Genomic DNA, 27,445 nt, shown 5'->3' with positions numbered 1-27,445 from the left:
TAAGTCAGTTGTTGTACTTCTAGACTTTCTGTGTCACTGATTCTGGTTCTGGCTACACCGAATTTTCCAAGCTCCTGTTAGCATCCTACGTCATTGGAAGGGGAACATTTTTAAATTAATAGAAAAATAAACAAGTGTGAGATAGAGAGGGAGAGAGAGAGTGAATCAGAAAGAGTGGTGCTGAGAGGAACAAGCTGGATATGTCAAAGGCAGTAGAATCCATCATAACATTACAGGAGAGCATCAGAAACAAGCAATGCTGAATAATAACAGGACTCTTCCAAAGCAGTAGATATGAAAACAAAATCTCCCCGTACACTTCGAATAAAATGTCTTAATGGAACATAAAGGAGCTCTCGCGTGCTAGACTTTTTTTTTTCTATTGAGGTTTAATGCAAGGCATACAAATAGCAAACGTGTGTCATACAAACCACTGCTGTGTCTCTGTTTTACAGTAGGTGCACTGGGCACTCACAGCATATGCCAATATGCCCCCTCCAGGGGGGGTAGACAAAATGATAAGTGATATACAACAATTGGAGGATTGGACAAATGACTGGGATCTAAAGTTTTACACAGAAAAGTGTAAAATTATGCATTTAGGGACGAAAAATCCAAATGTTAATTACAGACTAAATGACACTTTACTGACTGTTACAGATGAGGAACAGGACTTGGGAATTATTCTTTCAGATTTAAAACTTAGTAGTAATGTAGTACTGTAGCGAGTAAGGCCAGCAGAATGCTTGGATGTATTGGTAGAGGTATTTGCAGCAGAAATAGTAAGGTTCTTATGCCATCTTCAGAAGGATATAAACAAACTTGAATCTGTGTAAAGGAGGGCTACTAAAATGGTACATGGTCTAAAAAATAAAACTTACCAGGATCGGCTCAATGACCTAAATATGTATAGCTTAGAGGCGAGAAGGGAAAGAGGTGATATGATAACAACTTTCAAGTATAATAAAGGGCTTAGTAAAATTGAAAATTCAAGAACAAGGGGTCATGATCTCAAGCTGAAGGGAAGTAGATTCAGGAGGAATTTGAGGAAGCACTTCTTTACAGAAAGAGTGATTGATTCATGGAATAAACTTCCTCAAGAGGTAGTAGCGACAAACACTGTGGGGTGGCTTAAAACAAAGCCTGGGACAAGCATAAGGCTATCCTACAAACTAGATAAGTTTATACTTTTAGGTAATATCGGGCAGACTTGCTGGGCCTATGGCTCTTATCTGCCGTCAATATCTATGTTTCTATGTTAAACAGTGATACCTTTTAAAGGATTTTTTTCTTATTTTTGTTTGCTGGTACAAGTATATAGCTCAAAAGCTTCTACTCAGAAACAAAATGCACTCATGCACATTTTAGTTTTGGCTTTTATGTTCCTTTAAAGGGACAGCAAACCTCTTGTAATTACAAAACATGTATGTTGTGTTGCTGTAGAATATCTTATCAGCTGGGTCTAAACTTTTTTAAATCCAATGCACATCCTTTATACTGCAATTGTTTTTCAATAGCCAAACTCTTCCCACCACTTACTTTATTTGGAGGATCCAATCTGTGCTTGAAGCTGCATAACGGCCATAATGTTGGTAAATAATGTCATGGTTTTGCAGGTGTCAGTTAAAGACAATAAGGGAAAGATGTGTAGCAGGGTTAGCCTTAATAAGCCAGCAGGGTGCATTTTAAGTTCTCCGAATTAGAAAATCCACAATTTTCAGAGTTTAATTACATATGGGGACATCATAAATAAAGTATATTGCACAGTTGTTTCTTTTCATATAACTAAACATTTTCTTAAAGTAAAGTAGTTTATACTGGGAGCATCAATAAAGCTTTTCTTATTCCCTCATTCATAAAACGATAGCTGATTCTTCATCATTAAAGGGACAGTCCAGTCAAAATTAAACTTTCATGATTTAGATAGAACATGCAATTTACTTTTATCATCAACTTTGCTTTGTTCTCTTGGTATTCTTTGTTGAAAGCTAAACCTAGGTAGGCTCATATGATAATTTCTAAGCCCTTGAAGGTCGCCTCTTATCTGCATTTTTACAGCGAGACAGCACTAGTTCATGTGTGCCATATAGATAACATCGTGCTCACTCCCAAGGAGTTATTTATGAGTCAGCACTAATTGGCTAAAATGCAAGTCTACCTTTCCTTAATGTTGTTTAAAATAAATAAGGCATCTAAAGCTACAATAAGTAAGTGAATAAGTTCTGTGATCCTCCTTGGTTCCAAATCAAACATACATGCAGTTCTGTCTTATTCTACTAGACCTGTTCTTCTATGCAACTGAGCATGAGACATCAATAGAGCAGCTATGTAAAGCAAGCACTATATATGTAACGCAAGCGGAAGCACAATATATGTAACGCAAGCACAATATATGTAACGCAAGCACATGCACAATATATATAACGCAACTTCGCAAGCACAATATATGTAACAGTAACGCAAGCGCATGCACAATATATGAAACACAAGCACAATATATGTAACGCAAGCACAATATATGTAAAGCAAGCACAATATATGTAACGGTAACGCAAGCGCATGCACAATATATGAAACACAAGCACAATATATGTAACCAAAACAACAGGGTAGGTATAAGATACAACGCTCAAATCTCAAATGCTGTTCCCAAAAGGTAAGTGTACCTCCTAACATCAAACCAAAATAGAAAAAGAACAAGGGGATATGGGAATGCGCTGTACAAAACAGCATATGAGAGGTAAAGAACTATATAAGGAATGTGGATTACACAAGAGTATAATAAAAAAGTTTATATTTGTTTATAATTGTATTACAATAAGCGATGCCGGCATCTGTTACAAAGTAAAATAGTACAATTAAAAAAGTACAATTAAAATAGGATAAGAATCAACATAAAATATAAAACATCAGTGTGTAGTGCTGTAAGTAACTATAAAAATAATAATATGTTGCAAAGTAACACAATGTTAAAATTTAAACAGAGTCAATGTTACCGTCCTTTCACAATCAGGCCAGTGATTAGAGTGTCTGATCCAGCTGTTTATATGAATGCAGGTATGACTTGGAAAATTCCCTCTGCGTTGTTTTTAAAACAGCGAAAAACTTGCAAGAATCTTCTGGCTTGTATCCAATGACTGTGAGTTAAATTTCAAAGACACATTCACAGCCGTATTTGCGGGATGTGCCGTGCTGTGGACCGGTTCCGGTCAGGAGGTCAAAGTGCAGGAGTAATGATAAGCAACGACAGACTTCGTTTCTTTGAAGTAAAAATGAATCAGACTGCTTTTAACAAATGTGGGTCATGGGTGGGAATTACGCATATAGAGTCAATTCATATATTAAAGAGGCTCAATGCACCGCACCTACCGCATATGTAAGTCAAGCAGTTGTATTGCAAGTGAAGTTTGTAACAGTGTCCATATTATTCAGATTCCAGTGCTGGACAGAAGAAAGTAGATCATGGGTATGATGGTATTTCCAGGAAAAAACAACTCTGTGAATTAGAGTTGGTCTCAACCACCTTACCTACTACTTAATTTCACAAGTTATGAGCAAATTTCTACGCGTTTCAGCCTAGTCAGGCCTTTATCAAGATAATCTTGATATATACACTGTTACAAACTTCACTTGCAATACAACTGCTTGACTTACATATGCGGTAGGTGCGGTGCATTGAGCCTCTTTAATATATGAATTGACTCTATATGCGTAATTCCCACCCATGACCCACATTTGTTAAAAGCAGTCTGATTCATTTTGACCTCCTGACCGGAACCGGTCCACAGCACGGGACATCCCGCAAATACGGCTGTGAATGTGTCTTTGAAATTTAACTCACAGTCATTGGATACAAGCCAGAAGATTCTTGCAAGTTTTTCGCTGTTTTAAAAACAACGCAGAGGGAATTTTCCAAGTCATACCTGCATTCATATAAACAGCTGGATCAGACACTCTAATCACTGGCCTGATTGTGAAAGGACGGTAACATTGACTCTGTTTAAATTTTAACATTGTGTTACTTTGCAACATATTATTATTTTTATAGTTACTTACAGCACTACACACTGATGTTTTATATTTTATGTTGATTCTTATCCTATTTTAATTGTACTTTTTTAATTGTACTATTTTACTTTGTAACAGATGCCGGCATCGCTTATTGTAATACAATTATAAACAAATATAAACTTTTTTATCATACTCTTGTGTAATCCACATTCCTTATATAGTTCTTTACCTCTCATATGCTGTTTTGTACAGCGCGTTCCCATATCCCCTTGTTCTTTTTCACAATATATGTAACACAAGCACAATATATGTAAAGCAAGCACAACATATGTAACACAAGCACAATATATGTAAAGCAAGCACAACATATGTAACCCAAGCGCAATATATGTAACGCAAGCACAATATATGTAACTCAAGCACAATATATCTAACTCAAGCACAATATATCTAACTCAAGCACAATATATGTAAAGCAAGCGCAATATATGTAAAGCAAGCGCAATATATGTAACGCAAGCGCAATATATGTAACGCAAGCGCAATATATGTAACGCAAGCGCAATATATGTAACGCAAGGGCAATATATGTAACGCAAGCGCAATATATGTAACGCAAGCGCAATATATGTAACGCAAGCGCAATATATGTAACGCAAGCGCAATATATGTAACTCAAGCGCAATATATGTAAAGCAAGCACAATATATCTGCTGGTTCAAGTTTTGCAAACCTTCGGTGTAATATACTATTACCTTTCTTTGGAGATTTCTTGTGTCCTTATATCTTAATATAATGCTTAGGTAGCCAAGTCATATCTTATCTTTTCTAGGTCATACATTAGAAATGAGGCACGGGGGGAAGGAATTATGTAATTTATTGGGGCACAAATAAATACTATTTCCCAAGCAGTTTCTACTGCTTCAAATAAAGCAAAGAGAATAAAATAGAATATATTGTTACATTTAGCACTGTGTGCTGTCATTTCAATCCTGAACAGAGATTTATGAGTAAATACATTAGAAACATCACTCTATTCATATTACATTTACCATTGTTGCAGCTTTATTATACACACTGAATTGTTTATAAAATGGAGATACTCTAGGTAGTAACTATTTTCTGCTTACAAGATAGAGTCAAGAGACGTTTAGGAGTGTGGCTTCCGTCTGTAAATATGTGCAGTTGTCTAAGACCCTGATTTATACCTGTGAACTATGTCATATTTAAACAAACCTATTTCTGCCTAACAATTAGATATTGAGTCCTTAGAGCAGACTCTTCTGGGTAAGTTTGCAAGGCACTGAGGACTAGACTGCAGAGTTATATCAGCTGATCAATCAGAGTTCACCTCTGTAAAAGAAGGCAGTTGTCTATTGTGCCTGATGATAAATATGTCGCTGAGTTGATGTGTGTAGATTTATTATAATATTTGTGACAAGTAATCAGCTGACCTCTGTATCTCTTTTTTTGCCTTTTAAGCTCACTATGATAAATGTGTGATTAACCTGCGGGAGCAATACAAACCTGACATGACACCAGTTTTAGAGTGCATCTTTTCACATGCACAGGTGGCTAAGAAGAATATGTTGGTCACAATGTTAATTGTAAGTATTTTATGCTATCTTGTCTTCTATTATTGGATTTTTAAATGAAAAATTCAATTCAATTGTAGCCTTTCATAAAGGGATGTGGGCGATAAAATTAAATGTTTATAAACCAATATAAATATTCTGACTAGGTGGTAAATAAAGGTGAAGTTTTTTTATCCCATACTTTCACCGGAGTGCTGCCTTTCTTTTGTTTTTTAGGTGATACATGTCCCCACAAAAACTTAAAGGGACACTCCAGCTAAAATTAGAATTCACGTGGCTGCATTTCAGTATTGAATAGAAGCATATTTGTAATATACATGTATTAGCAAAATTGCTTCTAATAAAAGATATAGCTGTTTTAAAAGTGTATTTAAGTATGCACAATGCACAAGCATTTTAAATTTTAAACACAGCTCTTGCTCAGTGAGCGTAAGGTGCTTGTACCATCAGGTAATGACTCAATTTGTTGGTGCTCTGAGCAGCTGCAGGATTTAAAATGCTGGTGCACTAAGAATATTTGACTATGCTTCATGTGCAGAGAAAAATGTTAACACTAAAACAGTGATAACTTTTACTAGAAGCATTTTGGCCAATACGTGTATATTGCAAATATGTTTCTATTGAAAGATGTAATTCATCTATGTGCATTTAAATTTTGACTAGAATATCCCTTTAAGATTTTTTTTTTCAAGTTAACCAATAATAAATGCTTGAGAGGTTGCTCATAAGAGAGTACTTTGCTACATATCTGGTGGCAATGCCCCAAATTAGATGATCAGATCACGTTTTTTTTCTGGAACACAGAGAACCTTTCATCTTGGACTTGATCTGTTGATCAACACATGTCCCTCCTGCACAGCTCGGTCTCACATGAGAGGCTTCTTTATATGCTGCAAACATCACAAATGTTATTCCCATGGTATTTTATGTATTCTAATAAATACCAATACAAATAAAAAATATAAAACTTTAATTATGCATAGTAAAATAAAAAAAGAAATAGTTATGACTGAAATAGTGAGCATGGCATAAAGATGCATGTATAACTTTGCTGTAGGCACTGCTGCCACATATAGCTCAATAGATGTGTTCACTCCTGACCTACCCTCTTGTAAAGGGCCCAGTTTTCATCCTAGGAGACCAAAAAGGAAATGTAAAGGTTTTCTCCAACATTGGTGTGTCCGGTCCACGGCGTCATCCTTACTTGTGGGATATTCTCTTCCCCAACAGGAAATGGCAAAGAGTCCCAGCAAAGCTGGCCATATAGTCCCTCCTAGGCTCCGCCCACCCTAGTATTTCTCTTTGCCGTTGCACAGGCAACATCTCCACGGAGATGGTTAAGAGTTTTTTGGTGTTTAAATGTAGTTTTTTTTCTTCTATCAAGTGTTTGTTATTTTAAAATAGTGCTGGTATGTACTATTTACTCTGAAACAGAAAAGGATGAAGATTTCTGTTTGTGAGAGGAAGATGATTTTAGCAGACAGTAACTAAAATTGATTGCTGTTTCCACATAGGACTGTTGAGATGAAGTAACTTCAGTTGGGGGAAACAGCAGACTTTTCTGCTTAAGGTATGACTAGCCATATTTCTAACAAGACTGTGTAATGCTGGAAGGCTGTCATTTCCCCTCATGGGGACCGGTAAGCCATTTTCTTAGTCAAACAAACAGAATAAAGGGCTTAATATGGGCTAAAAAACTGGTAGACATTTTTATGGGCTAAATCGATTGCTTTATTTGGGCATATTATTCAGAGTTAGGCTAACAATTGGCATTTATAATCTTGGGGAACGTTTATAAAACGGCAGGCACTGTGTTAGACACCTTTTTCAGTCAGGGGGCCTTTCTAGTTATAGACTGAGCCTCATTTTCGCGCCATTACTGCGCAGTTGTTTTTTGAGAGCAGGGCATGCAGATGCATGTGTGAGGATCTAAAAATCACTGAAAAAGCTTCTAGAAGGCGTCATTTGGTATCGTATTCCCCTCTGGGCTTGGTTGGGTCTCAGCAAAGGCTATAGCTGGGACTGTATAGGAGTTAAATTTAAAAACGGCTCCGGTTCCGTTATTTTAAGGGTTAAAGCTCTGAAATTTGGTGTGCAATACTTTTAATGCTTTAAGACACTGTGGTGAAATTTTGGTAATTTTTGAACGATTCCTTCATACTTTTTCACATATTCAGTAATAAAGTGTTTTCTGTTTGAAATTTAAAGAGACAGTAACGGTTTTATTTTAAAACGTTTTTTGTGCTTTGTTGACAAGTTTAAGCCTGTTTAACATGTCTGTACCTTCAGATAAGCTATGTTCTATATGTATGAAAGCCAATGTGTCTCCCCATTTAAATTTATGTGATAATTGTGCCATAGCGTCCAAACAAAGTAAGGACAGTACTGCCACAGATAATGATATTGCCCAAGATGATTCCTCAAATGAGGGGAGTAAACATGATACTACATCATCTCCTACTGTGTCTACACCAGTTTTGCCCATGCAGGAGGCCCCTAGTACATCTAGTGCGCCAATACTTATTACCATGCAACAATTAACGGCTGTAATGGATAACTCCATAGCAAATCTTTTATCCAAAATGCCTACTTATCAGAGAAAGCGCGATTGCTCTGTTTTAAACACTGAAGAGCAAGAGGGCGCTGATGATAATTGTTCTGTCATACCCTCACACCAATCTGAAGGGGCCATGAGGGAGGTTTTGTCTGATGGAGAATTCTCAGATTCAGGAAAAATTTCTCATCAAGCTGAACCTGATGTTGTGACATTTAAATTTAAATTAGAACATCTCCGCGCACTGCTTAAGGAGGTGTTATCTACTCTGGATGATTGTGACAACTTGGTCATTCCAGAGAAATTATGCAAGATGGACAAGTTCCTAGAGGTTCCGGTGCCCCCCGACGCTTTTCCTATACCCAAGCGGGTGGCGGACATAGTAAATAAGGAGTGGGAAAAGCCCGGCATACCTTTTGTTCCCCCCCCTATATTTAAGAAATTATTTCCTATGGTCGACCCCAGAAAGGACTTATGGCAGACAGTCCCCAAGGTCGAGGGGGCAGTTTCTACTCTAAACAAACGCACTACTATTCCTATCGAAGATAGTTGTGCTTTCAAAGATCCTATGGATAAAAAATTGGAAGGTTTGCTTAAAAAGATTTTTGTACAGCAAGGCTACCTTCTACAACCAATTTCATGCATTGTTCCTGTCACTACGGCAGCGTGGTTCTGGTTCGAGGAACTAGAAAAGTCGCTCAGTAGAGAAACTCCATATGAGGAGGTTATGGACAGAGTTCACACACTTAAATTGGCTAACTCTTTTATTTTAGATGCCGCTTTGCAATTAGCTAGATTAGCGGCGAAAAATTCAGGGTTTGCTATCGTGGCGCGCAGAGCGATTTGGCTAAAGTCTTGGTCAGCGGATGTGTCATCCAAGACAAAATTGCTTAACATCCCTTTCAAAGGTAAAACTTTATTTGGACCAGAATTGAAAGAGATTATTTCAGACATCACTGGGGGAAAGGGCCACCCCCTTCCACAGGATAGGTCTTTTAAGGCTAAAAATAAGCCTAATTTTCGTCCCTTTCGCAGAAACGGACCGCCCTCTAATTCTGCATCCTCTAAGCAAGAGGGTAATGCCTCACAACCCAAACCAGCCTGGAAACCAATGCAAGGCTGGAACAAGGGTAAGCAGGCCAAGAAGCCTGCCACTGCTAACAAAACAGCATGAAGGAGTAGCCCCCGATCCGGGACCGGATCTAGTGGGGGGCAGACTCTCTCTCTTTGCTCAGGCTTGGGCAAGAGATGTTCAGGATCCTTGGGCGCTAGAAATAGTTTCTCAAGGTTATCTCCTGGAATTCAAGGAACTACCCCCAAGGGGAAGGTTCCACAGGTCTCACTTATCCTCAAACCAAATAAAGAGACAGGCATTCTTACATTGTGTAGAAGACCTGTTAAAGATGGGAGTGATACACCCAGTTCCAATAAAGGAACAAGGAATGGGATTTTATTCCAATCTGTTCGTAGTTCCCAAAAAAGAGGGAACGTTCAGACCAATTTTGGATTTGAAGATCCTAAACAAATTTCTCAGGGTACCATCGTTTAAAATGGAAACTATTCGAACGATTCTACCCACCATCCAGGAAAGTCAATTTATGACTACCGTGGATCTAAAGGATGCGTACCTACATATTCCTATCCACAAAGAACATCATCAGTTCCTAAGGTTCGCTTTTCTGGACAAGCATTACCAGTTTGTGGCCCTCCCATTCGGATTAGCCACTGCTCCAAGGATTTTCACAAAGGTGCTAGGGTCCCTTCTAGCGGTTCTAAGACCAAGGGGCATTGCAGTAGTACCTTACTTGGACGACATTCTAATACAAGCGTCGTCCCTGTCAAAAGCAAAGGCTCATACGGACATCGTTCTAGCCGTTCTCAGATCTCACGGATGGAAGGTGAACAAAGAAAAAAGTTCTCTGTCCCCGTCGACAAGAGTTCCCTTCTTGGGAACAATAATAGATTCCTTAGAAATGAGGATTTTTCTGACAGAGGTCAGAAAATCAAAACTTCTAAGCTCTTGTCAAGTGCTTCATTCTGTTCCTCGTCCTTCCATAGCGCAGTGCATGGAAGTAGTGGGATTGATGGTTGCAACAATGGACATAGTTCCTTTTGCACGAATTCATCTAAGACCATTACAACTGTGCATGCTCAAACAGTGGAATGGGGATTATACAGACTTGTCTCCAATGATTCAAGTAGATCAAAAGACCAGAGATTCACTCCGTTGGTGGCTGACCCTGGACCATCTGTCCCAGGGAATGAGCTTCTGCAGACCAGAGTGGGTCATTGTCACGACCGACGCCAGTCTAGTGGGCTGGGGCGCGGTCTGGGAATCCAGGAAAGCTCAGGGTCTATGGTCTCGGGAAGAGTCTCTTCTCCCGATAAACATTCTGGAACTGAGAGCGATATTCAATGCTCTCAGAGCTTGGCCTCAACTAGCAAAGGCCAAATTCATAAGGTTCCAATCAGACAACATGACGACCGTTGCATATATCAATCATCAGGGGGGAACAAGGAGTTCCCTGGCGATGAAAGAAGTGACCAAAATAATTCAATGGGCGGAGGATCACTCCTGCCATTTGTCTGCGATCCACATCCCAGGAGTGGAAAATTGGGAAGCGGATTTTCTGAGTCGTCAGACATTCCATCCGGGGGAGTGGGAACTCCATCCGGAAATCTTTGCCCAAATAACTCAATTATGGGGCATTCCAGAGATGGATCTGATGGCGTCTCGTCAGAACTTCAAGGTTCCTTGCTACGGGTCCAGATCCAGGGATCCCAAGGCGACTCTAGTAGATGCACTAGTAGCACCTTGGACCTTCAACCTAGCTTATGTATTCCCACCGTTTCCTCTCATTCCCAGGCTGGTAGCCAGGATCAATCAGGAGAGGGCCTCGGTGATCTTGATAGCTCCTGCGTGGCCACGCAGGACTTGGTATGCAGACCTGGTGAATATGTCATCGGCTCCACCATGGAAGCTACCTTTGAGACAGGACCTTCTTGTTCAGGGTCCATTCGAACATCCAAATCTGGTCTCCCTCCAACTGACGACTTGGAGATTGAACGCTTGATTCTATCAAAGCGTGGGTTTTCAGATTCTGTTATAGATACTCTGGTTCAGGCCAGAAAACCTGTAACTAGAAAAATTTACCATAAAATATGGAAAAAATATATCTGTTGGTGTGAATCCAAAGGATTCCCATGGAATAAGATAAAAATTCCTAAGATTCTCTCCTTTCTACAAGAAGGTTTGGAGAAAGGATTATCTGCAAGTTCTCTAAAGGGACAGATCTCTGCTTTATCTGTCTTACTACACAAAAGACTGGCAGCTGTGCCAGATGTTCAAGCATTTGTTCAGGCTCTGGTTAGGATCAAGCCTGTTTACAGACCTTTGACTCCTCCCTGGAGTCTAAATCTAGTTCTTTCAGTTCTTCAAGGGGTTCCGTTTGAACCTTTACATTCCATAGATATTGTTACTATCTTGGAAAGTTTTGTTTTTAGTTGCAATTTCTTCTGCTAGAAGAGTTTCAGAGTTATCTGCTCTGCAGTGTTCTCCGCCCTATCTGGTGTTCCATGCAGATAAGGTGGTTTTGCGTACTAAGCCTGGTTTTCTTCCTAAAGTTGTTTCTAACAAAAATATTAACCAGGAGATAGTTGTACCTTCTTTGTGTCCGAATCCAGTTTCAAAGAAGGAACGTTTGTTACACAATTTGGACGTTGTCCGTGCTCTAAAGTTCTATTTAGAGGCTACTAAAGATTTCAGACAAACATCTTCCTTGTTTGTTGTTTATTCTGGTAAAAGGAGAGGTCAAAAAGCGACTTCTACCTCTCTTTCCTTTTGGCTTAAAAGCATTATCCGATTGACTTATGAGACTGCCGGACGGCAGCCTCCTGAAAGAATCACAGCTCACTCCACTAGGGCTGTGGCTTCCACATGGGCCTTCAAGAACGAGGCTTCTGTTGACCAGATATGTAAGGCAGCGACTTGGTCTTCACTGCACACTTTTGCCAAATTTTACAAATTTGATACTTTTGCTTCTTCGGAGGCTATTTTTGGGAGAAAGGTTTTGCAAGCTGTGGTGCCTTCCGCTTAGGTAACCTGATTTGCTCCCTCCCTTCATCCGTGTCCTAAAGCTTTGCTATTGGTTCCCACAAGTAAGGATGACGCCATGGACCGGACACACCAATGTTGGAGAAAACAGAATTTATGCTTACCTGATAAATTACTTTCTCCAACGGTGTGTCCTGTCCACGGCCCGCCCTGGTTTTTTAATCAGGTCTGATGAATTATTTTCTCTAACTACAGTCACCACGGTACCATATGGTTTCTCCTATATATATTTCCTCCTGTCCGTCGGTCGAATGACTGGGGTGGGCGGAGCCTAGGAGGGACTATATGGCCAGCTTTGCCATTTCCTGTTGGGGAAGAGAATATCCCACAAGTAAGGATGACGCCGTGGACCGGACACACCGTTGGAGAAAGTAATTTATCAGGTAAGCATAAATTCTGTTTTTTTAAGCTCTTCCTGAATTATGAAATTTAAAGGGATATGAAACAGTGCTCCTATAATAAAAACAAATAAATTAAATCAAAGTAAACATAAAAAATATACAGATTTGTAAAACAAAAACAGCAAACAACATAGAATTTCTCTTTGTAGCCCCTGCCCTCAGGGAGCAGATATGTTTTGAGCTTAGGTTGCATTCTGCCTCTACTGAGCATGAGCAAAACAGACTTACTGTCTCTAGCATTATCTAAATAGTAATGATTTATGACCTAAAGCTAGATCAGCCTTACCGTAGAGACCAGAGCCTCCTTGCAGGGTTGTGACAGGAAGTAATTGACACTGCATCAATGAAGTTAAAAATAAGAAATAAAAGGTAAAATCCTTTTTAATCTGATGAAAAATACATATTACAATGATTTCTGTTAAGTATAACCTACTGCTTAATGCATTGTTAAAAGCAACAATAAAATACTATTTACCATCCCTTTACATTTTGACTTCCATGTCCAAATCATCCCTAAACTGCAAAGTATAACACCTTATTGTCATCCTCTTTATCCTTCTGGGGGGTCCTGGTGATCACCTTGCACTGCAGCCGGGAAAGGAGACTCCATCCTCCTTAAATGTCACCAGCTGCTGTGGGAACTCTCCTTGATGTTATCATGTGTGATGATATCCTAGGAAACAAGTTCTTTGGCTGCAGGGACTGAAGTTGAGTCTAGAGGGAATGAATTATATACCAGTATCTCAACCCCAAGACCCTTTACAGGGACAAAAGTCCCTTTCAATGGCTCTCATGCACCTGCAAGATAGCCATGAAAAATGGCAATGATCTGCAGCAGTACTTATAGTCTCCCCGTTTATGCTCGAGGGACAAGTTACCCCCTCATAACAGACATATATCATACGATCACTTAATTTAAAGATATATGTTCATTTTGTTATAATTTTTGGTGTACTAGATTAAATTTAAATTATGGGGAGATAAAATTCTGAGATTAAAATCCTCCATGTCTCAAAAGTAAATCAATATAAATTTTTGCATAGAAAATTAGCACATCTAGGCAAGTTCCCCGCTTGCGTTTCCCCAGTAAAACTTCACATACACTGTTACCAATGTACAAGAGGATTCTGGGTAAGAATATGCAAATTAGATGTGCAAAATCTCAGGTTTCTCCAACATTGGTGTGTCCGGTCCACGGCGTCATCCTTATTTGTGGGATATCTCTTCCCCAACAGGAAATGGCAAAGAGTCCCAGCAAAGCTGGCCATATAGTCCCTCCTAGGCTCCGCCCACCCCAGTCATTCTCTTTGCCGTTGCACAGGCAACATATCCACGGAGATGGTTAAGAGTTTTTTGGTGTTTAAATGTAGTTTTTATTCTTCTATCAAGTGTTTGTTATTTTAAAATAGTGCTGGTATGTACTATTTACTCTGAAACAGAAAAGGATGAAGATTTCTGTTTGTGAGAGGAAGATGATTTTAGCAGACAGTAACTAAAATCGATTGCTGTTTCCACATAGGACTGTTGAGATGAAGTAACTTCAGTTGGGGGAAACAGTTAGCAGACTTTTCTGCTTAAGGTATGACTAGCCATATTTCTAACAAGACCATGTAATGCTGGAAGGCTGTCATTTCTCCTCATGGGGACCGGTAAGCCATTTTCTTAGTCAAACAAACAGAATAAAGGGCTTAATATGGGCTAAAAAACTGGTAGACATTTTTATGGGCTAAATCGATTGCTTTATTTGGGCATTTTATTCATATTTATGCTGACAATTCGCATTTATAAACTTGGGGAACGTTTATTAAACGGCAGGCACTATGTTAGACACCTTTTCCAGTCAGGGGGCCTTCCTAGTTGTAGACTGAGCCTCATTTTCGCGCCATTACTGCGCAGTTGTTTTTTTGAGAACAGGGCATGCAGATGCATGTGTGAGGATCTGAAATTTGCTGGAAAAGCTTCTAGAAGGCGTCAATTGGTATCGTATTCCCCTCTGGGCTTGGTTGGGTCTCAGCAAAGGCTATAGCTGGGACTGTATAGGGGTTAAATTTGTAAACGGCTCCGGTTCCGTTATTTTAAGGGTTAAAGCTCTGAAATTTGGTGTGCAATACTCTTAATGCTTTAAGACACTGTGGTGAAATTTTGGTAATTTTTGAACAATTCCTTCATACTTTTTCACATATTCAGTAATAAAGTGTTTTCTGTTTAAAATTTAAAGAGACAGTAACGGTTTTGTTTTAAAACGTTTTTTGTGCCTTGTTGACAAGTTTAAGCCTGTTTAACATGTCTGTGCCTTCGGATAAGCTATGTTCTATATGTATGAAAGCCAATGTGTCTCCCCATTTAAATTTATGTGATAATTGTGCCATAGCGTCCAAACAAAGTAAGGACAGTACTGCCACAGATAATGAAATTGCCCAAGGTGATTCCTCAGATGAGGGGTGTAAACATGATACTACATAATCTCCTACTGTGTCTACACCAGTTTTGCCCACACAGGAGGCCCCTAGTACATCTAGTGCGCCAATGCTTATTACCATGCAACAATTAACGGCTGTAATGGATAACTCCATAGCAAATATTTTATCCAAAATGCCTACTTATCAGAGAAAGCGCAATTGCTCTGTTTTAAACACTGAAGAGCAGGAGGGCGCTGATGATAATTGTTCTGTCATACCCTCACACCAATCTGAAGGGGCCATGAGGGAGGTTTTGTCAGATGGAGAAATTTCAGATTCAGGAAAAATTTCTCAACAAGCTGAACCTGATGTTGTGACATTTAAATTTAAATTAGAACATCTCCGCACACTGCTTAAGGAGGTGTTATCTACTCTGGATGATTGTGACAACTTGGTCATTCCAGAGAAATTATGCAAGATGGACAAGTTCCTAGAGGTTCCGGTGCACCCCGACGCTTTTCCTATACCCAAGCGGGTGGCGGACATAGTAAATAAGGAGTGGGAAAAGCCCGGCATACCTTTTTGTCCCCCCCCCTATATTTAAGAAATTATTTCCTATGGTCGACCCCAGAAAGGACTTATGGCAGACAGTCCCTAAGGTCGAGGGGGCAGTTTCTACTCTAAACAAACGCACTACTATTCCTATCGAAGATAGTTGTGCTTTCAAAGATCCTATGGATACAAAATTGGAGGGTTTGCTTAAAAAGATTTTTGTACAGCAAGGTTACCTTCTACAACCCATTTCGTGCATTGTTCCTGTCACTACAGCAGCGTGGTTCTGGTTCGAGGAACTAGAAAACTCGCTTAGTAGAGAGACTCCATATGAGGAGGTTATGGACAGAGTTCACGCACTTAAGTTGGCTAACTCTTTTATTTTAGATGCCGCTTTGCAATTAGCTAGATTAGCGGCGAAAAATTCAGGGTTTGCTATCGTGGCGCGCAGAGCGCTTTGGCTAAAGTCTTGGTCAGCGGATGTGTCATCCAAGACAAAATTGCTTAACATCCCTTTCAAAGGTAAAACTCTATTTGGACCAGAATTGAAAGAGATTATTTCAGACATCACTGGGGGAAAGGGCCACGCCCTTCCACAAGATAGGCCTTTCAAGGCCAAAAATAAGTCTAATTTTCGTTCCTTTCGCAATTTCAGGAACGGACCGGCCTCTAATTCTGCATCCTCTAAGCAAGAGGGTAATGCCTCACAACCCAAACCAGCCTGGAAACCGATGCAAGGCTTGAACAAGGGTAAGCAGGCCAAGAAGCCTGCCGCTGCTAACAAAACAGCATGAAGGAGTAGCCCCCGATCCGGGACCGGATCTAGTGGGGGGCAGACTCTCTCTCTTTGCTCAGGCTTGGGCAAGAGATGTTCAGGGTCCCTGGGCGCTAGAAATAGTTTCTCAGGGTTATCTCCTGGAATTCAGGGAACTACCCCCAAGGGGAAGGTTCCACATGTCTCACTTATCCTCAAACCAAATAAAGAGACAGACGTTCTTACATTGTGTAGAAGACCTGTTAAAGATGGGAGTGATACACCCAGTTCCAATAAAGGAACAAGGAATGGGATTTTATTCCAATCTGTTCGTAGTTCCCAAAAAAGAGGGAACTTTCAGACCAATTTTGGATTTGAAGATCCTAAACAAATTTCTCAGGGTACCATTGTTCAAGATGGAAACCATTAGAACGATTCTACCCACTATCCAGGAAAGTCAATTTATGACTACCGTGGATTTAAAGGATGCGTACCTACATATTCCTATCCACAAAGAACATCATCAGTTCCTAAGGTTCGCTTTTCTGGACAAGCATTACCAGTTTGTGGCCCTCCCATTCGGGTTAGCCACTGCTCCAAGGATTTTCACAAAGGTACTAGGGTCCCTTCTAGCGGTTCTAAGACCGAGGGGCATTGCAGTAGTACCTTACTTGGACGACATTCTAATACAAGCGTCGTCCCTGTCAAAAGCAAAGGCTCATACAAATCGTTCTGGCCTTTCTCAGATCACACGGATGGAAGGTGAACATAGAAAAAAGTTCTCTGTCTCCGTCGACAAGAGTTCCCTTCTTGGGAACAATAATAGATTCCTTAGAAATGAGGATTTTTCTGACAGAGGTCAGAAAGTCAAAACTTCTAAGCTCTTGTCAAGTTCTTCATTCTGTTCCTCGTCCTTCCATAGCGCAGTGCATGGAAGTAGTAGGGTTGATGGTTGCAACAATGGACATAGTTCCTTTTGCACGAATTCATCTAAGACCATTACAACTGTGCATGCTCAAACAGTGGAATGGGGACTATACAGATTTGTCTCCAATGATTCAAGTAGATCAGAAGACCAGAGATTCACTCCGTTGGTGGCTGACCCTGGACCATCTGTCCCAGGGAATGAGCTTCCGCAGACCAGAGTGGGTCATTGTCACGACCGACGCCAGTCTAGTGGGCTGGGGCGCGGTCTGGGAATCCCTGAAAGCTCAGGGTCTATGGTCTCGGGAAGAGTCTCTTCTCCCGATAAACATTCTGGAACTGTGAGCGATATTCAATGCTCTCAGGGCTTGGCCTCAACTAGCAAAGGCCAGATTCATAAGGTTCCAATCAGACAACATGACGACCGTTGCGTATATCAATCATCAGGGGGAACAAGGAGTTCCCTGGCGATGAAAGAAGTGACCAAAATAATTCAATGGGCGGAGGATCACTCCTGCCACCTGTCTGCGATCCACATCCCAGGTGTGGAAAACTGGGAGGCGGATTTTCTGAGTCGTCAGACATTCCATCCGGGGGAGTGGGAACTCCATCCGGAGATCTTTGCCCAAATAACTCAATTATGGGGCATTCCAGACATGGATCTGATGGCGTCTCGTCAGAACTTCAAGGTTCCTTGCTACGGGTCCAGATCCAGGGATCCCAAGGCGAATCTAGTAGATGCACTAGTAGCACCTTGGACCTTCAACCTAGCTTATGTATTTCCACCGTTTCCTCTCATTCCCAGGCTGGTAGCCAGGATCAATCAGGAGAGGGCCTAGGTGATCTTGATAGCTCCTGCGTGGCCACGCAGGACTTGGTATGCAGACCTGGTGAATATGTCATCGGTTCCACCATGGAAGCTACCTTTGAGACAGGACCTTCTTGTTCAGGGTCCATTCGAACATCCAAATCTGGTCTCCCTCCAGCTGACGGCTTGGAGATTGAACGCTTGATTCTATCGAAGCGTGGGTTTTCAGATTCTGTGATAGATACTCTGGTTCAGGCCAGAAAACCGGTAACTAGAAAGATTTACCATAAAATGTGGAAAAGATATATCTGTTGGTGTGAATCCAAAGGATTCCCATGGAATAAGATAAAAATTCCTAAGATTCTCTCCTTTCTACAAGAAGGTTTGGGGAAAGGATTATCTGCAAGTTCTCTAAAGGGACAGATCTCTGCTTTATCTGTCTTACTACACAAAAGACTGCCAGATGTTCAAGCATTTGTTCAGGCTCTGGTTAGGATCAAGCCTGTTTACAGACCTTTGACTCCTCCCTGGAGTCTAAATCTAGTTCTTTCAGTTCTTCAAGGGGTTCCGTTTGAACCTTTACATTCCATAGATATTAAGTTACTATCTTGTAAAGTTTTGTTTTTGGTTGCTATTTCTTCTGCTAGAAGAGTTTCAGAGTTATCTGCTCTGCAGTGTTCTCAGCCCTATCTGGTGTTCCATGCAGATAAGGTGGTTTTGCGTACTAAGCCTGGTTTTCTTCCAAAGGTTGTTTCTAACAAAAATATTAACCAGGAGATAGTTGTACCTTCTTTATGTCCGAATCCAGTTTCAAAGAAGGAACGTTTGTTACACAATTTGGACGTAGTCCGTGCTCTAAAATTATATTTAGAGGCTACAAAAGATTTCAGACAAACATCTTCTTTGTTTGTTGTCTATTCTGGTAAAAGGAGAGGTCAAAAAGCGACTTCTACCTCTCTTTCCTTTTGGCTTAAAAGCATCATCCGATTGGCTTATGAGACTGCCGGACGGCAGCCTCCTGAAAGAATCACAGCTCACTCCACTAGGGCTGTGGCTTCCACATGGGCCTTCAAGAACGAGGCTTCTGTTGACCAGATATGTAAGGCAGCGACTTGGTCTTCACTGCACACTTTTGCCAAATTTTACAAATTTGATACTTTTGCTTCTTCGGAGGCTATTTTTGGGAGATAGGTTTTGCAAGCTGTGGTGCCTTCCGTTTAGGTAACCTGATTTGCTCCCTCCCTTCATCCGTGTCCTAAAGCTTTGGTATTGGTTCCCACAAGTAAGGATGACGCCGTGGACCGGACACACCAATGTTGGAGAAAACAGAATTTATGCTTACCTGATAAATTACTTTCTCCAACGGTGTGTCCGGTCCACGGCCCGCCCTGGTTTTTTAATCAGGTCTGATGAATTATTTTCTCGAACTACAGTCACCACGGTACCATATGGTTTCTCCTATATATATTTCCTCCTGTCCGTCGGTCGAATGACTGGGGTGGGCGGAGCCTAGGAGGGACTATATGGCCAGCTTTGCTGGGACTCTTTGCCATTTCCTGTTGGGGAAGAGATATCCCACAAGTAAGGATGACGCCGTGGACCGGACACACCGTTGGAGAAAGTAATTTATCAGGTAAGCATAAATTCTGTTTTTTTGCTTCAAATACTGTTTTAACACAGCGATCCCTTAACAGGATTATTGCAACAACACAGAAATCACTCAGTAGACAAGCTTGTTTCGTTCTTTTTGGAACTCGTCAGTAGGAGATAGATTTCTGGTTGTTGCATTGGTAAGATCATTTCAGGATTAAATCAAAATTTATTAAAATTATGGGGGAGATAAAAATCTGAGATTAAAATCCTCCATGTCTCAAAAGTAAATCAATATAATTTTTTGCATAGAAAATTAGCACATCTAGGGAAGTTCCCCACTTGCGTTTCCCCAGTAAAACTCCACATACACTGTTACCAATGTACAACAGGATTCTGGGTAATATATGCAAATTAGATATGCAAAATCTCAGGTTTTTTTGCTTCAAATACTGTTTTAACACAGAGATCCCTTAAAGGGACAGTCAACACCCGCGGTCCATACCATAGATCCGGAATAGAAGATGCAGCTACACCGCATTGATGTTGATGAGCTCTAATGGTATTGGAGTAATCACCGAAAATACATAGGTTTATTCCTTGAAAATATGACTGCCAAACTCCCCCCACTATTATGTATAATCCTTCTTTTTAGTTGAATCCTCCAATCGCAATGACATCCTCGGTTGGTTTGCGAGCGTGCTGAAGATAATGCGCATGCGCATTATCAAAACAGAACCATCACCCTTTAAAAAATGAACGAGCATCTGAAAATTTCAGATAAGGGGATAAAGGAGGAGGGGGAGGAGTTTGGCAGCCATATTCTCAATGAATAAGCCTATGTATTTTTGGTGATTACTCAAATACCGTTAGAGCTCATCAATATCGATGCGGTGTAGCTGCATCTTCTATTCCGGATCTATGGCATGGCCTTAAGTTACCATGGGTGTTGACTGTCCCTTTAACAGGATTATTGCAACAACACAGAAATCGCTCACTAGACAAGCTACTGACGAGTTCCAAAAAGAACGAAACAAGCTTGTCTAGTGAGTGATTTCTGTGTTGTTGCAATAATCCTGTTAAGGGATCGCTGTGTTAAAACAGTATTTGAAGCAAAAACCTGAGATTTTGCATATCTAATTTGCATATCTTACCCAGAATCCTCTTGTACATTGGTTACAATGTATGTGGAGTTTTACTGGGGAAACGCAAGCGGGGAACTTGCCTAGATGTGCTAATTTTCTACGCAAACATTTATATTGATTTATATATAAAAAAAATTCTTGCTACGCCTGAAAGGGACATCAGTTTTTTTTTAAGAAAAAACTAAACAAAGTTAAATGCCACCTTCTAAATGGAGGAAATTAAAAACAATAACTTTTTTTTAGCCTTTTTAGCCATTTCTCATCACTGTGCCAAAGTGTATTGCACTCAAAACATTTAAAGCTGATTGGTTTTTTTCTGTTAGTTATCATATCATGTTGTTTTTTCCCTTCAAATAACTGCCATATGAAACGCAAATGTTTTTTTTTTTTATCACTCTATCTCTATATTGTAAGATTCATGATAAATATCTATTATTTCCTACATATTTCAGACACAACTACATTTAGATGTCAACAAAATCATCCGATATGGATGTTCACAACATATTGGCAATTTTTACACTCACTTAAGCTCCCCATTTATTAAAATAGCAGAGATTTGTATTTGTTTAGAGAATCAAGTGACTTTGAACCCAACAAAACAAAATGAGGGCAACAGTTGTTGCCAGGTGATTGTTATTACTATGAAAATGACTTGAGAAATATGACACAAAACCACTTATTTTACCAGTGGTTAAAGGGATCTATTATATGGTTTTATTTTATGGTTCTATTATATATTTCTGTGGTGAGGGGAGTGTGTTTTTTTTTTTTTTGATGCCTCCAAAAAAAGGTATTTGTCATTGTTATAAATCACCTGGCAGCTGGAGTAGTCTCAAGTCCCTCTTTGCACCATTCAAGGAGATAATGTTCTTATAAAGGTTTGATAGTTGTACTTAAAGGGACAGTATACTGTAAAATAGTTTTTCCCTTAATGTGTTTACAATTGCTTTTTTTACCAACTGCAGAGTAAAAAATGTATGAAAATTAGCTTTTTGAGGTTTATTTCTGTATATTAAAGCTCTGATTTTGTGTTTTGAAGCCACAGCCTAATAAAATAGGTTGAGCTTGTAGATATAATCAGATCTTATTACTGTATCACATTGTGTACATATACCTGCTTCTTTATCTTATATCTGTCCTTAAAACAATCACCAATACTTTGAGAGAACAATGGAAAATCAACATTTTATTACCTTATCTCTGCTATATCCCACTGGGAGTGTAATTTCTTCTGCTGGCTGTGTTTACAAAGCTTATCTATAGCTGGTACGCGCGGCCACAAACTTTCAGAATAGGTGGGGATACCACATGCTAAATTAACAATTTCAAATGCCAATATAAGGGTAAAGGAGTTACTTGTAAACAATTTAATACACTCCAGCAGGTAAATTGGATCATTGGGAACAAATTAAAGGGAAGAAAATTTTTGAGTAAACTGTCCCTTTAAGTGATTTCTTCATGTTCTAAATGACAGCAAATGAAAGGCAACTCCTTATTTATTTCAGTCTAGATTCCTGCTTTGCTGTTCTTTTACTTGGCTAAACTATAAAACTGGAGGGAAAGTGACACGGGCAGGAGAACAGTTTGTTTGAAGGTTGTTCTTTTGTCTAAATGGTTGATTTATAATCATCTCAAGTGTCTAGAATCATTGGCTGCTTTAACAATAAGTGCAAAAATCTTGTTTTTCTCCTGTTACCTGACAGCTACAATTTTTCCTACAGGATCAGCTTTGTGGACGAGATCCTACTCTTACCGATGAGCTAATGACCATTCTTAATGAGCTGACACAGCTTAGTAAGACAGAGCACTCAAAAGTTGCTCTAAGAGCACGACAGGTAAGAGAGCTAGTGTGTTAAACATGTTCAGAAACCATACATATTACTTTATTGTTTCACCAGACCTTGTTCTGATTTAACTTACCATGAGAAAATCTAAACTAACTTACTGCTCTTGCAGATGCAATTTAAATAGAATCAACGTATGAATCAGAGAGTACATGCGTTGTTTTATGATAGACTTATGATATAGATTCTGGGGGAAGGTGTCAGACATTCTGTAGACAATAAGAAAGTAAGGAGTGGGTGTGACTTAGAGAAGATGGGTACAGAAAAGGACCAGGCCTGTAAAAAGGTAGAAAATAGAAAACTCTATATCAGTTGTCCTTGGATAGTAGGAACATACAAAATTATATCACCAAGTGTTTTATGTTTTACTTTTTTATGTGTATTGACTGAGATGCTACCTTTCACAACCAACTCCACTTTAAAGTCATTGGACCTCTGAATCCAATACACTCATTAGAGTAGATGTATCCTCCCCTAGACAGACAATTTCAACCCTTTTGTATAGATGTTTACTACATTTTTCTCTACAACAGGTTCTGATAGCTTCCCATCTTCCCTCTTATGAACTGAGACACAATCAAGTAGAATCCATCTTCCTTTCGGCTATTGATCTATATGGACATCAGTTCTGCCCAGAAAATCTCAAAGTAAGTGTCTACAAAGCAGCTCTTATTAATCACAGGTACTTTAGAACACAAATTGCAGATATATTCATATCAAGTAAAGGTTTATTTGACATTATCAAGTAACGATGTGATTCCAATTGTATGTTTTTTAACTATATAAATACTTTTTTTAAACACTGGAGATACAAATGCTCGGTCATCATTTTATATAGAATAAATGTTCAATCTGCTTTCATTATTTGTACTTGTTGATCCCTTTAATGTTAAAATAATAGTACTTTTCAATCTTGGTAATATTGACATCTCACTGCATTTTTCAGAATCAATAACTCTTTACTGTGATTAACTTTTAGGTTTTTAGTTTATTAACCGCTGGGAACTAGGGTTTGCTTAGCATCTCTCAGGTAATTTAGCCAGGGATTAGTCACAATCTACCCCTCATGCAGTAAAATGTTTTACACATATTATGAATGTGCAGCACAAGTTGACTATTTTCATCCGGTGCCTCATAACTTTTGTATTTTTTTATTTTGTTTTCAGAAACTAATCCTTTCGGAGACTTCAATCTTTGACGTCCTCCCAAATTTCTTCTATCATATTAACCAGGTGGTCAGAATGGCTGCACTAGAGGTAATGAGTGTTTTATTTAAGGCAGACTAGACCAGACACATATTATGAACATGTATGTGTTTTTTAAGGTCATTACTCAATTACAGCTAAAGTTATATATACCACTTCACAGATAATATACAGTGGTAAATGTAGAAAATATATATACAAGCCTTATAAATAGCTACAAAGATTTGGCCTTGGAAATGGGGCCCAGCCAGCAATATCACTTGTGTTAGGTTCTGTGTATTCTATATTTTTACATTTAAAATGTCACTATGTACCTTTTTTAGGACTGTGATGTATCAAATGTCCTCCTATAGTTGACTGCAAAATAATATTTCGCACCATAAACTGCAAGAGTAAGTGCTGCAGTGTTATTTAAAGTGTCTTGGTTTGTAAATCGGAGAAATAATACATCCATTAAAGGGACAGTAAAGTAAAAATTTCACTTAAATGTATTGGACCAAGCATGAAATTTTAAACTTTCCACAAAAGTTCTTTTACCAGTTTTGTTTAGTTTTCTTGTTATTTTCTTTTTTTTTTTTTTTTTCTTTTTTTTTTTTAGTTAAAGAGTAATCCTATCTGAGCTGAGGAGCGTTCACGTGTCTTTAGCCAAATGGTGTTTGCAACAGTGTTTATAACAATATTATACATAGTTGCAAACACTGCTACCATAGAATGCTAAAGACAGATGCATGCTTCTAAGCTCATATCAGCCTACCTAGCTTTGCTCTTAAACAAAGAATACCAAGAGAACCAAGTAAATTTGATAAAGAAGTAAATAGGACATTTCTTTAAAATGACTTGATGTATCTGAATCATGAATGAAAGTTTAATTTTGACTTTACTATCCCTTTAAAGTGGCTTCAAACTAAAAATTGTATTTCCTTATAAAAGGGTTAATCATGAATAATGAAACAAATTTGCAGTGTATTTACATTATTTATTTTACTTGCTTTTCCTGTTATTTAAATTTGTAAATTGTAGTTTTTCCACTGTCCCCCCTGCCCTCCTACATGTTGCACATTGATTGTTAGATATATGCAAGAGCTCATTTCTATCCATCCCTAATTGGTCCCAGCTATATATAAAGTGAATAAACACTGAAGCCTTATTAAGTGGTGTGTCCTTAAACTGCAAAACACATATTTTGCTAGCAAAAGGACAGTTTTAAATACTTTTTTTTGCAATGCAGTAGCATATTTGTAATGCAAATAAATTACTTTAACCCCTTAACGACTGTGACGTACCCTTAACATCGCTGGTCATTAAGGGATTGTCTGGGTATAATAGTGTGGGTCAAGACCGCGCTATTAGACCCTCCCTCCTGCAGGCTTGCAAAAATCATCATGAATCATCAAGAATCATGTAAGAAAAATGTCGGATTTCATATCCCCTTAAACTTTGTCTGGGTATAGAAAGCAGTACAATTATGAGTAGATATGTATGAAAGGAATAACTATATAAGCAAATGCATTTCCTCCAGGTGTACGTAAGGAGAGGCTATATTGCCTATGAACTGAACAGCTTGCAGCATCACCAGTTACAGGACGGCACCCGTGTGGTGGAATTCCAGTTTATGCTGCCCTCATCTCACCCAAACAGGTAATCTCCCGAGTTGTCTTTATGCTGCATCTTTTGCTTTGTTCTGTACTCAGGGATATGCTTATTTGTCTGGGAAAAAATAGCTTTTCTCCTATTTGGCTATTGATAGTCCTGTTCTCTGCTTCCTGCACGGATATGACACTAAGGAATTAGCATACAGAGGTTGTCAAGCCTACTAAAGGCATTCAGCCTGTTAAACTACAGCACAAAACCTATACAAATATAGATAGGAACCAACACTCAGGGATATATAAAAATTAGCTTAAAGGGACACTAAACCCATCCTTTCATGATTCAGATAGAGCAGGCAATTTTAAGCAACTTTCTAATTTACTCCTATTATCATTTTTTCTTTGTTCTCTTGCTATCTATTTTTTTTTAAGCAGGAGTGTAAGCTTAAAAGCCAGCCCATTTTAAGTTTAGCACCCTGGATAGCGCTTGCTTATTGGTGGCTACATTTAGCAAACTAATAAGCAAGCATAACCCAGGTTCTCAACCAAAAATGGGCTGGCTCCTAAACGTTATATTCCTGCTTTTTAAATAAAGATAGCAAGAGAACAAAGTAAAATTTACAATAGGTGTAAATTAGAAAGTTACTTAAAATTGCACACTCTGTCTGAATCATTTAAAGAAAAATGTTTGGTTTAGCATCCCTTTAATATTAAATTGATTTCTTCTGGATAAATCATCATTATATTCCATCACTATTTATTGGATGTATTATTTTCAGAGTTTACAAGCTTTTATCATATTGCAGAGTATAGAAAGTGCAATAATATGATACCATATAGTTATATGAATTATCAAGACTTGGATTTGCAAAAGAGTTGTGATTGTGTTACACGTGGCAATTTGTGTGTCTGCTCTGGGGCAATACTTATTACAAAAACACATGAAAAATGCTCTGACCTTGGAGCTTGTAGTTATTCCTGTTTATCACGTAGCTGAAAATGTAAACATAGCTGTACTAGTCTAGCTTTCCCATCATATTTAATCTCCAGAGGAGATTAGTTATCTGAAAACTAATAAACAAAGTTGATACTACCCTTGATATAATGCATTGACTTTAATGTATTACTTCCAATTTATGTGCTACCTTACAGGGACACCAAACCCCATTTTTTAATATATAATTTAGATTGAATATGCAATTTTAGACAACGTATCCAATTTACCTCTGTTATCAAATTTGCTTTATTTTCTTACTATCCTTTGTTGAAGGTGCAGCAATGGACTACTGAGAGCTAGCTGAAGACATCATATGTGCAGCCACCATTCAGCAGCTAGCTCCCAGTAGTGCATTGCTGCCTCTGAACCTACCCTTTGTATGCTTTTCAACAAAGGATCCTAATTAAACAAAGCACATTAGATAATAGAAGTAAATTGGAGAGTTTTTTCTAAGTTGTATACTCTGTCTGAAACCTTAAAGAAAGATTTTGTGTTTCATGTCCCTTTAATAGCTAAAACTGAACTGAGTGCTCTGCTGATGCATAATCTTGGGGACACATCTATAGCGCATATTAACCTAGATTCTTAAATGCATGTTTTTGTAATGATAATGTTTGAAAGTCATTGAGCATTGCTTCATCTATTTTTCCCCAGCATTTTGGCAGTGGGTTTTCCTGCCATTAAAGGGACAGTAAAGTCAAAATTAACCTCAGTTCTCTTGGTATCCTTTATTAAAGTGTAATCCTAGGTGAGCTCAGGAGCATGCATGTGTCTCTAGCAATCTGGCAGCAGTGTTTGCGACATTGTTTATTGCTGGGTTATACATCGCTAAAAACACTGCTATTATAGAGTGCTAAAGCCACGTGCACACTCCTGAGCTTCTATCAGCCTACCTAGCTTTACTCTTAACAAAGGATATCAAGAGAAAAAAGCAAATTTGATAATATATGCAAACTGGAA

At 39.0% G+C, this 27,445-nt stretch overlaps 1 protein-coding gene across 4 annotated transcripts in view; it reads left to right on the top strand.

Annotated features, from left to right (window-relative positions):
• The window catches only part of ACACB (acetyl-CoA carboxylase beta), a 350,436-nt gene that overhangs the window by 227,279 nt on the left and 95,712 nt on the right, over nt 1-27,445 (top strand). For all 4 annotated transcript variants that reach the window (XM_053702123.1, XM_053702121.1, XM_053702122.1 and 1 more), the window contains 5 exons: nt 5,494-5,618; nt 22,572-22,685; nt 23,228-23,341; nt 23,861-23,950; nt 25,419-25,537. In XM_053702123.1, the coding sequence (XP_053558098.1) occupies nt 5,494-5,618; nt 22,572-22,685; nt 23,228-23,341; nt 23,861-23,950; nt 25,419-25,537 (562 nt within the window). The remainder of the gene's footprint in view (nt 1-5,493; nt 5,619-22,571; nt 22,686-23,227; nt 23,342-23,860; nt 23,951-25,418; nt 25,538-27,445) is intronic.

Source organism: Bombina bombina, chromosome 2 (genome assembly GCF_027579735.1).
Source record: "Bombina bombina isolate aBomBom1 chromosome 2, aBomBom1.pri, whole genome shotgun sequence".
NCBI lineage: Eukaryota > Metazoa > Chordata > Amphibia > Anura > Bombinatoridae > Bombina > Bombina bombina.
This window is presented reverse-complemented; position numbering and strand designations above follow the sequence as displayed.